Below are 12,435 nucleotides of genomic sequence, written 5' to 3'. Positions count from 1 at the left end.
CTTCACGGGTCCCAAACTTTGTGAATGGCAGATGCTACTAGTAGAGCTATTTCCTTACACTAAACGGACTTGTTTCCGAAATAGCCAAGACAGGATATTCTTCTGCACTGACGTTCTATACTGGACAAAAATAGTTAGGGATATATGTAAATTTTGAAATTATGAACAAATGATCTTTTTATTCATTGACACACTGATAAAATATAAATCATAAAAATACCAATATCCCTAACTTAGTTTGACCACTATATATTTAACACGATCTCAAGTTGAGTGTGAAAAAAACTAACCATGTTTAGATGTGATTAAACAAATTTGATAGTTTACATCAGTTCTTAACTCAAAAGAAGGGATGCTCTTCCCCCGCCTCCCCATCTGCATTAAGTAGTGGGTAGCGTTGGCCCCACATCTACTAGGCATAAACATCTAGATTTTATGGTGAGTTTGGTTTTACTCCGCTTTAAGCAATGTTCCAACATCATGACAAGGGACACCAGAAATGGGCTTCACATATTGTACCCATTTGGGGAATCGATCACGCGCCTTTGGCGTGATAGGAAACACAAACCATTGGGCTACTCCACAAAGCCAGACTTTATTGTGAGATTAGAGCCTAACTTGCATAGCCTTCATGCATACCTCAGATCTGACCATGTACAGATGATTTCAGCCTGCACAGGGCAAACACTTTATGATTTATACTATTGTCATGATTACTGTTCCATTAAAAATACCAAATAACACCCAAAAAAATTCCCAGTGTCTAAGTGAGTGAGCAAGTGAGTGAGTTTAGTTTTACGCCCGCTTTTAGCAATATTCCAGCACGATCACGGCAGGAGACACCTGTAATGGGTTACACACATTGTACCCATGTGGGGAATCGAACCCAGGTCGGTGCCGCGTGACAAGCGAACGCTTTAACCATTAACAGGGTCTAAACTACGACAACAACACAAAACACGAAGTTTAGTCTGCATTAATACTCGTGTCTTTATTGGAAAGTCAGCAGAGGGTAAACTCGATATACAATGTGAACGTTTCATTTTAATATTTTTCACTCTCCAAGCGCTTCAAATAATGCATCCAACTGACACTTCCAGAAGTAACATCTCCCTGGACAACATTTATCATTATGACATCAGTTACTTACAGAGAAGCTTAGATCACTATGCCACTTACGAAAGGCATCTCAGGTTATTATCACATTCATAACCTTCTGCTCCTGATCATTTGTAAGACAAGTTAACTGGACATGTATTGCTTATTCAAGACTCAGCGTACAACAGGTTGTGCTTTAAGCCTATATGAACAGTATTTCATTGATAACACAGCATTAATGCCCAATGGAGTGAGTGGGTTGTGCTTAAAGCTTACTGGAACGGTTGTTCAGATAAAACATGTTAATATCTAAAGGAGTGGAGAAGTATTTCCAAGTCAAACATCCATAATTATTAATTTATTGTAACACCAAAGTAGTCTACCTGGACAGGATTAAAAAGAACAACTCTGTTGCCTGTCATATCTGTTTCCATGACAATCCCAAAACGAATCAGTGTTTAAACAGTTTTAAAAAGTCACTAAAACACTGTCACTGCTGTTAAGTGCACAGAACTGATTTTTGGATATGTTAGCTGTAAAGAAGTCAGAATGTTAAAACTTTTTTGACATATATTTCTCCACCCCTTAACATCCTGTAGAGTGGAATGTCGTGTCAGGCTTAATGTTTACTCTCACATCCCTTGCACACACTAACAGACAGGAAAATAAGTTGTGGTTCGCAAAAACAAAGTACTCTTAACGAAAAAAAACTAAATAATATTACAAGTACACCTGCAAAGATTCAGTAAAGATTCCCCCAGCCTCACGTCCCAATCCACTCAGTTGCTACTACACATCTTAGGGAGAACCTGTTCGACCCAGAATCAGGATCCCTATCTTGTGTGTGTCTATTCCAAACCACATGTTTATACCACTGATGAGACAAATGTTTAATACCGCAGCAGCCAAGCTGTAACACCAAGAGTGGGGACAAGAAATATAATCACAGCAGCCAAGCTGTAACACCAAGAGTGGGGACAAGAAATATAATCACAGAATCAAAATACTGCCATAAATCACATACCACTCTACATAGTCAACACAAAGGGACAGAATAAGTTGAATTATTGTCCATCAAGAATAACAGGGAGTATCCTCTCAAATGAAATCTAATAAGGTTAATTGATTATCTTGAACTGATTAGTGTTGATTAATCTCGATAGGAAAAAACCCAGATAATGCCCACATGTACACAATGAAACAATGAAACAGAAAAATTACTTGGAACCATTTTCCAATTGAGGCTACAAACACGAAAAAAACTGAAACAGTTTCTCTCAACTCACATACTGTGTTCAACTGCATTCAATGTACTAATCGTCCAGATCTACCAAATACCCTTTCTCTAGCAAATTATGGGTGGAGCTTCATTCCTTTAATGTATTTCAGCAATATTAGGCCATCTGTATTTTATTTCTGTGTTTCTCACTGTAACCAGAAGAGTGGGTGGGCAAAGAAACTAGATTTCGATCACTTAGTAATAGCCTATATATCTATCAATTTATGTCGTAGATAATATTGTTTTATGCCCCTTTTAGTAATATTCCAGCAATATCTGGGTGAGGGACACCAGAAATGGCCTTCACACATTGTACCCATGTGGGGAATCGAACCTGAATCTTCATCTGTTAACCCTCAGGCTACCCCACTGCACCTATGACGTACATAAGAGTAAAATTCTTCGTCAACAATTTTTTAATAGATGCAGATGAAGAAAGATCAAGCTGACCTTGTTATTCCACGAGGGTGAAAGACCAAGAGTATTCTTTTTTTTTAGTCACACGAAGGTGTGTATTTACAGAAGAGGGGAATATTGAGATAAGGAAACGGCTTATCATTTCTCATCAGACATGAAGAATAAAGGTGGGCATGAGATCGGAATCGAACCTGTTAATCGAACACTATAACCATCCAGTGGATGAGCGAGTCTAATTTCATGTTGCTTTTAGCAATATTCCAACAATATCATTGCAGGCGACACCTGAAATGAGCTTCACATACTGTACCCATGTTGGGAATCGAACCTGGAACCTTGGCGTGACGAGGGAATGCTTTACCCACAAGGCTACCCCATTGCCCCACTAACAAGCTAGTCCTTTGAACGTGTTCAAATAACACTCACCAAACTATTTATTACCATCATACAGCAAAATACTCAAACCACGTAGCATTAACAAATGATTATGACTGTCTTTATCGAGCATCCACCCAATGAATACGACTCCTTATCCACTGACGCTTAATATATTGAATACAGTATTACACATTGAATATGATTCAGGTCACAAGCAAAATCATCTTACATGTTTACATTTGGCGTGATTGATTGTCCAAAACATAAGAGTAACAGCGAAGTAACAGCACATCTTTATGCATGGTAGGTAAAGCTATTTGACCATCAGGAGACCGGTCACTTAGTTCTTGAAGGACACCTGCAGCTGACGACCCTTGAGCCAGTAACCGTTGTAGCACTCAATGGCGTACTCAGCCTCCTCGTAGTTTGTCATAGTAACAAACCCATAGCCCTTGCAACAACCTTTCCCTGTGTCCATTATAACGTTAACCTTTTGCACGGTGCCACACGGGGCAAACAACTGCCACAACAGCTTCTCATCAGCATCAGTTCCAATGTTGTACACAAACAGGATATGACCCCCGGGCTGGTTGTAAGGGCCTTGTCCTGGATGAGCTTGACCCATGGGGTTGAAGTGGAAACGGTTCCGTTGGTTGCGCATGGGTCCGGGGGAGGGAAATCGATTGCTGTAGCCGGCAGAATGATGCTGAGGACCATGCTGGTACCCGGGAGGTGGGCGGAGCTTCTTTGCGTTATCATCAGCAAATTTTACAAGTAAGGCCTCATTTGAACCAGGTGGGTTCTTTCCTCCCAGGGCACTACATGCTGCTTCTGCCTCTGATCTTGTGTCATACAGAACAAAGCCTACCCTTTTGGACACACCTGTATTGGGGTCAACCAGAACTCGTGTCTGGATGATTTTGCCGTAAGGCTGGAAGTAAGAATGAACCTCCTCCTCTCTCCACTCCCTGGGGAGATTCCGCACGTACAGGTTCGCCCCCTTGATGGCATCACCTCCATGTCGGGCCAAAGCAACTTTGATCTTTTTATTTTGCATCTGCAGCCCATTCAATGTCTTAATTGCACGTTATGCGCATCATCTTCATCTTCAGTAGATCGACAAAGCCAAAACCGTAGCTGTACCCAGATGACTTGTCACGGACGATCTTGCAGGACTTGATAGGACCAATACTTAGGAACATGGACCAAACTCTTCGTCCTGATAAGGTTTGTGGCAGGTAGTTGATGATAAGGTTCGTGGTTGGAGTTGTCTGCCATTGTGATAGTTAGCCGAGAGGGTCTTCAGACAGACAACCTGACGTCTTCCAGAGGCCATAGTGAAGAGGAAAAATGAAAAAAAAAGGAAAAAAATTCAATGTAGCGATACCTGGTAAACAGAAAACAAACGTTTTCAGTAGAATATTCATGAAAATTAATCATTTTTCTGACCTGTTCCCTGGTGATTCAATCAGATTTTATCGGCACAACATTGATTTTAGTACATTAATAAATAAAATCAGAAATACAGTTGTGAAAGCCCCTGGAAGATTGTGAACCCTTACAAGGAAACAGTGTCGAGAAAAGTGCAGAGAGAAAAGTGCACTGAAAGAAAAATGAAGAATTAAATTCCCCAAACAATGGATATGGACACCCAAAAGTACTGGCTTAAAATTTTAAAATAGATTTCAATAGGATCCATGGTGCAAATGTTTACCATTTGGGGTATTAGGCCACACAGACAAAATGTTGTGGTTACGTACAGCTGTTCCAAAATTAGGGTAGGTAGGTTAAATTATTTTCCAATTCGGGTTAATACAGTTGTTACGTTAGGGACCGTTCATAATTTATGGCTAGGTGTGTGTGTGTGTGTGTGTGATGATGATTTTAAGGGGGGTCACCCATTTTGTTCCGTATGGTGTGGTGTGGTGTGGTGTGTGTGTGTGTGTGTTTTTCCCTGCAATTTTGTACATAAAAATATGTTTAAAACTAAGCTTATAAATTATGGGAAGGGGAGGGGTGGTCATTGATTTTGTACATGACATGAGAAGGGGGGGGGGGCACTTATTTTGTACATAAATTTTAGGGTGGTGTCATTCACATTGTACATGCTTCTCCATAAAAATCATCATCACCCCCCCTAGCCATAAATTATGAACGGTCCCTTAGTCATTGTTGTTTTTCACTCCATAATTTTGGTAGGACAATGGTTTCTCAGCTGTACTAAGATGGAAATACTCTTACATGGCAAGTTAAGAGGAACTGTCTATGCACAGGGGCTTAACAAAAAAATGGCATCAAAGTATATACTGTCACTGACTGGGTCTTAAAACTATTGAAAAGGAAATAGGGTTGGAAGCACTGAATTGAGCCAGTAAACCACAAGGGGATTTTTTATGTCCGGCCTTAGTTTGACCAAAAAAAAAAAAATCAGTTGCATTAAAGGGGAAAATGTGTTCATGTTCAGATTCAGGATAAATGTCACCTTTTTATACAACAACTAGTACAATTGTTTGGTTCATGCAAAAATGGGGCAAAAATCGACTGCTTTGGAAATTCCCTAACATGATTTTGACATGTTTTACTTAAAGCAATTATGAACGAATTTACAACAGACCTTTGACCAAATATTCATCTCCATAGTAAATCCCTGTTCATTTAATGACAGTACCATTTAGAACACAAAGTTTGAATGAAAGAAAAAGAAAATACTACAATACGAAAAAAGAGATTGATAATAATCCAAACATTCTAAATGTGGCTAGCAAAACAAAATCTAATATTCATGATATTAGAGCTCTTAACCAAACAATCGGTGCAAAATGTAGTTAAGCACTAAACCCCAGGTGCCAAATGTAGTTAAGAAATGTAGTTACAGATAGAACACAATTTTAACATTCACTGAACATGCTAACAAAAATTTCACAAAATAGTGAACGCTTGAAGCGTTAAATTTAGCCATTCTAAAGTTAAATATACTACCCAAAATAACTTAAGAACACATTCTTTTGTATTACAGACAACCATAGCAATACTGAAGAAAAGTCTTATTCTTTTGAGTAGCATATACTGAACAACATTAGAAATGCACCACCCATATATCCCCCGTCCGACTGAAATGTATCCCTGATATCTGAGCATCGTCGGTGCATTTTAGTGTGGTGCGTTTCTAATGTTGTTCAGTATATTATGAAAATTCCTTGGTTTTAAACAAAATAATTACTTCCAAATTCAAAAATTCTTTAACATTTAAGTATTTTTACACATTAGAATAAAGTTTAAAACCCGTGAAGATCCGGGTTAGAATTGGTCTTCCGTAACCCATGCTTGTTGTAAGAGGCAACTAACGGGATCGGGACTCACTGACTTGGTTGACACATGTCCCTATATTCCAATTGTGTAGATTGATGCTCATGCTGTTGATCACATGATTGTCTGATCCAGACTCAGTTATTTAAACCGCCGCCATATAGCTGGAATATTGCTGAGCGCGGTGTTCAACAACAAACCAACCACATATTAGAATTGTGTACAAATCTTGCAGACCCATGCCAAAGCCCCAACTCACGATATTAGTATGTGCTATTTGTGTAGTCACTAAAAACATTGTGACTTCAACAGAAAACGTGTATGAAGAAAACTATGAGGGATTGAGCTCAACTGGTCCAGCACGCTGAGACACAACACATGGTCTTACACATGGCTTCATCACTACAGCTGGTTCAGCTTGACCTGATAAGTGAATACTAATGAATTGCGTGACCGTGTCACAACTGGTTGGGTCATTATTGTGAAGGGGTGCATCTTTGTCAGATGATTGGTGTAAACGAGTGGACTGATTGTTACTGTATTACTGTATTGTATCACAGCAATCAGGCTGAAAATTGGTATGTTTTTTTTCTATTTTCAGAATGGATTCAAACAATTTCACAGCAAAGATGCCACACTCAAAAACATGGCTATAGCCCGTAATTCCTGCATATCTGCATTTTTCATGAAATATTTGCAAACAGTTATATTAAATTTATAAACAATGCAATAAACCTAAATTCTGGTCAAGTAAATATGATTTTAAAAATGCTGACGTCTACTCTGCTAGTTGTTTAAACTAACACTATTTTCAGAAATATATGAAACTGAAAGAACTCACATAAAACAAGCCAAAAAATATGAGCAAAGATCACCAATAACCCTGAAAGTGACTCCAAACATCAGCTAATTAACTGTCAGAATTACTCATTGTTTGTTCAGCTGAAATTAAGAGTCACGGTTGCGGGCATTACTGAGCCTTGTTCACATTTTTTGGCTTGATAAGCTGCAAATGCAATGGATAACTCTCATGACTATTCCTCAGCCAATCTTCTGCAAAATTTTCTCTCAAGTGCTTAAAGTATGTAGTTAGTGTATTTGACAGCAAGCCAACATGGCCCTGGAAATTTTTTACTCAAAAATTGTTAGGCATTTACAAGATAATAAGCTGAAGTCAGAAAGTTTCTGCATGCTACTTGTATTGTAACTATCAATGTGTTTAACTAGGGGTGAAACAATATACTGATGTATTAGTAGAATCACAGGATTTGGCCTTCGGTTCGTTGGTATACCGTAATGCAATTAAAAAATTTGGTATCTTCGGTTTTCGTACCATGTTTTTTAACCATTTTAAACCTTGTCTAAAATGTCTAAAAATCAAATCATTTTGTCAAAATCTATTAATTTTTTGCTAGACGGACGCTATTTCCCCCAGAAGAAAGTTCTCATATACCAAACCGAGGGTCTTGTACCGCAATACGTACTGTACCGTGGTATGAGCGTACTGTTTCACCCTTACGTTTAACCGAAGACCAACAGCCAATGAAGACACAACCAAAATTGTTTCTAGATGCTCTTATCCCAATTTGTTTTATCTCAGTCTATACTCAAGGAAATGGGGTCTTATAATTATACTTCCTATTTATATCTTTAGTGAATTACTTCTTTTTTAAACAAACTCTATGCTACGCGACCAGCCTGATTAGGTAATATTTGCCCATGTCACCTGAAAAATGAAAATATCTCAACTGATTTTGAATCTGTTGAGAAATAAAAATGTAACATACATCAAGAAAGAAAAAAACAAAGAAAAAAGAAAATTCATCACCAATTACCTTATCCTCCTATTTGGACGGCAAAAAAAAGCTCTGAATTATGTCTGAATCTGAGATACCGAGTTGTAAGATCCCCAAGTGATTGAGGAAAAAAATATCTGATGGAGAAACAAAAGGATGATGAAACACACTACACAAAAAAATTCACATGCAGTACTGAAGTATAGTGAACAAAGGATCAAAGTATCACATACATGTAAAAAATGGGGAATGAACTTGAAAACAATTCAATCGATCATAAAACAAAAGTAACATTTTCATCAGTTATAAATATATGTGAATGGGGATATTTAGAGAATAATCAAGAAGATATCGGAAAATACAGATTCTCCCTCGCTAGTGAATGAATTGTGTTACTTCTGAGTCATAACTTACAGAAACATACCACGTTCAATCACAAAAAAGACAGATAATCAGTAATTCTGACTTTATAGCATATTATTTCACGAGACAATAAAAAGGAATATCTAAAATTCAACCCTGAAGAAAAACTTCACAAAAAGGCACCTTTCTGTTCAGATGACATAACAATCAAATTGTGACATCATGAACAATGGATGCCATCATATTTTTCTTATTATTGAAGCACTGTGTCGTCATGATCTCAAATGACCAATCAGTATGAATAATAATAATAATGTTCAAATATCAGAAAATTATTTCATTCTTATTCTGGTAATACTATACATCTAGATTGCAAACGTGTATACTGCTGGTGTACAGAAATGAAAAACTACACAATTCTGTTCAGTTGCAAGGAGTGGCACCTATTACATTCTGTAAATACCTACTTGACTTTATGAATAGGCAGGACTGAAATGTCTATACAAATGTGAGCGCACCTAAAAAAACAAACTGTGAAAGCAATTTATTCACTTGCATGCATTTGACCTCACAATCTTTCATTTACTGTTAGCTCATTGTGGAAAACTAACATGCCATAAACCTGACAGCGAATAATGACTCCAGGCATATGGCCCCCGTTCATAAAGGTTTCTTCCAGAATCTTATAACCTTGGACTATCGGAGTATGGGACCAAAGGTTACGTCATTCTTTGCACAAAGTTATTTTCACAGAACAGAGCACTGCTTTTCTTTCATATGAGCCATATCCATCCATTGTAGGGTTTTTCAAAGTGACAAAACAGATGTTATTCGAGTTATTTTAAATACATGCAGTAGAGTCTAACATAACCTACTTAAATCACAATATAGTGATTCTCATGCTTGTTACAGAAAAGGAGTAGCCAAGCGGTTACAGAGTTCGCTCATCACATCAGAGACCTGCGTTTGATTTCTCCCATGGGTACAATGTATGAAGCCCATTCCTGATGTCCCCTGCCATGACTTTACTTTAATATTACTAAAAGTTTCAGAGATCGGACGACACTGTTACAGAAAATATGATCTCCCAAATATACTTTTCTAGTGGTCTGTTTGTCTAGTAGTCCTCCTATCAGGATATGTCACTTAACCTTCATTTCTTTTACTTGCCATTCTTTTATTTATATTTCATTAATAGGAATCTCAATTTATTTACTAATATTAATTTCTTATTAATTTCTTTGGGTATAGTCGCAACTGAATAGAATATTTAGCCCATGACTGGACAGAGTGTCTTTATGTGCGCTACCACTGTGGCTACAGCAACAGCTACCAGTGGCCTCATTCACAGCATCTTTTCTCAGCACTTATACGAGAACACATACACTAGAACACGTGTTACGTGAATGCACAAAGCATATTACATGACTGGCAACGACTGAAGAACCCAGGCTTATTTGAAAACTGTTTGTGAACAGTGTCAAAACAAATTGTAGAAATCTAAAACATCCCACACATTAAAAATATTATTTTTTTTAAGTTTTCCAAAATTTCCCATTACATCAAGTCTTCAAATACTAATATTTACAACTACCATAGTACATACACGTTTGTATCGCTCAGTATGCTATCTTTAGCTTTGATAAAATTTCAGATGGCACCTTATCATCGACAGTGACACATGAATATTTCTTAGTCCATATCCGTTTCGCTTCGTGGAAGGTAAGCTGCAATAATGGGTATCTTACAACGTGTGGGGGACTATGTTTTAATTTCAAACTGTTATTAAAAATATTGAACATACATAAGAAAACCGTTTCGTTGGTTAGTCCTAGTCCTGTATCAACCATATACTTTGTAACTGCATAAAAACAATCAAATTAAGTCCGTTAAACATAATACTGCTGTGTCACTTCTCACATGATAAAGCGAAGTATGTTTCTTTCACATACTCGTGAAAAGGACATTATCATATCCACTGCTAAATATTCGCACGTGGGTGGGAACTCGAATGCACCGGTAGTTGATAAAACGTGTTTAATTACAAATATAAGAACTGTCTCTACAACCTATTCTGTTTTATATATGTAGTGATCCATCTTTAAAACATTTCTCACATGATGAACATGCAATTTCGCATATTAAACATTACTCATCCAACTGATTTCACACAATCTATATTTTACGCACCTGCCAGGGGAAATGGCGGATTTGAAATGCGCATGTGCGTGGTTGCATAGTTGTGTTTGAAGGGAAGTAACTCTTTCGTAATTACATTCCTGGGCTTGTCGCTAACTGGAATTTAATGCAAGGCGGGGGATTCGTTATACGTTTAACCCATTATTGTTGATTATTTAGTTATGCTTTATTCAGATTTATTAACCGGTCGTGTTACTACACGATACACAACACAGAACTTCACTCTACATTTATAAAATAAAACAAAAACTCACAATGGCAAAACATTACAAACGAGCCAGTTAAATCAAGATTATAGATGGTAAACAATACTTAACACAGGACAATAATTACATTTGAGTCTGGTGATGAATGCTTGACACAGAGTCCAGATGTTTCTTCATATAAGAGTTTCTTGAAGTCATATTTCAAATCGCACCTTTGGAAAAACTGATAAAATATTCTGAGTTTTTATAGAAACACAATAACTGTACAGACGTAAGTAATTTTAAAATAGAAAAGTGAAAATAGCAGTACAGCAAACAATTGTAATTTAATACAATCCCACCTTTACAGCACCATGTGTATCAAAGGCACAAAGTGCAGTTTTCATCAATTGGACAAGAGAACGGGTGTGCATGTACTCACGACTAGTGATTTGTACATGACACGCGGTGTGTGTGAGTGTGTTACCTAGCAACTTTGCACATACAATTAGTTGGTGGTGGTGGTGGTGGGCGGGGGTTGGGGTTCACAAATTACATGCTTCTCCCTAAACATCATGAGCAGTGATACAGTTACATGACAAAGATTACAAACTTACGGATAACAACTTCATATTTTATCTCATAAAAGATAAGATACTTTTGAGATGGGATAAACCTATTGTCCCGCAATATACAATATAATGATGAATCATAATCAAAGTACCTAATATAATAATCACGCATGCCACATCATTGATCTCACTATCACAATTGTGGAGGAAGTTTTACGCTGTATGGGATAGATGACGTTCGATTAGCTTTGTAATACATGATTTTGAAACGACAGCCAGAAGGCAGGAATTCATAATATTCAATCAAACAGTGTGACGGATCCGATTGAATGGCCAGAGCTTTCTTTTTAAATCTTGACTCAAACTGAAAGGGAAAAGGTTTGAAATAGAAGCCGCAAAAAATAAATAAAATAAAATAACAAATAAATAAATGAAAATAAAAAAATGCTGGATATGTTTACAGTTTTGTCAATTTTGTTTTTCTGTGTAAGAGGAAGATTGCCATACCACGCATGAAAGCAGAAACTACTATGATGAATGTTCGGTAGAATAATTTCAAGATAGTAGTGTCTACATTAAAAGATAACAATTTTCGCAGAAAGAAAAGCCTCGGATCTGTTGTCCTTTCCCATGTACACGATGTGAATTTGATTTCCATGAAAGTTTATTATCAATGATAGTACCCAGATATTTGTACTCTTCTACTGTTTCTACTTCCTGTCCGTCAATCCAAACAGGTTCCAATTTGTCCTTTTTGCTTCGAGGACCAGAAACCAGAACGAGGCTTCTGTGTATACGCTTACACCGTTAACCAAGCTTAAAATTATGACAATGGGTTTACA

At 37.3% G+C, this 12,435-nt stretch overlaps 1 protein-coding gene across 4 annotated transcripts; it reads right to left on the bottom strand.

Moving 5' to 3' along the window:
• Positions 1-965: 965 nt before the first annotated feature.
• LOC124257790 (ELAV-like protein 1) lies at positions 966-10,866 on the bottom strand. Of its 4 annotated transcripts, XM_046691931.1 has the most exons (3): positions 10,828-10,843; positions 8,314-8,411; positions 966-4,494 (listed from the first exon to the last, which is right to left on the bottom strand). In XM_046691931.1, exon 3 carries the CDS (start codon positions 4,227-4,229, stop codon positions 3,513-3,515), a length of 717 nt encoding a protein of 238 aa, XP_046547887.1. In that variant the 5' UTR covers positions 4,230-4,494; positions 8,314-8,411; positions 10,828-10,843; the 3' UTR covers positions 966-3,512. The 4 variants fall into 4 exon arrangements, with proteins under 4 accessions (XP_046547887.1, XP_046547886.1, XP_046547888.1 ...); XM_046691930.1 differs by lacking the exon at positions 8,314-8,411 and having other exon boundaries at positions 966-4,559; positions 10,828-10,866; XM_046691932.1 differs by lacking the exon at positions 8,314-8,411 and having other exon boundaries at positions 10,828-10,846.
• Positions 10,867-12,435: the final 1,569 nt, after the last annotated feature.

The sequence above is a fragment of the Haliotis rubra genome, unplaced genomic scaffold (genome assembly GCF_003918875.1).
Source record: "Haliotis rubra isolate DU_JTF1 unplaced genomic scaffold, ASM391887v1 Scf673, whole genome shotgun sequence".
In the NCBI taxonomy this organism is placed as follows: domain Eukaryota; kingdom Metazoa; phylum Mollusca; class Gastropoda; order Lepetellida; family Haliotidae; genus Haliotis; species Haliotis rubra.
The sequence above is the reverse complement of the archived record's forward strand: the minus strand, read 5'-3'. Positions and strand labels throughout refer to the sequence as shown.

Bases quoted from the DNA above. Each gene is read 5' to 3' on its own strand.
- LOC124257790 (XM_046691930.1), bottom strand. From the start codon at position 4,229: ATGCAAAATAAAAAGATCAAAGTTGCTTTGGCCCGACATGGAGGTGAT.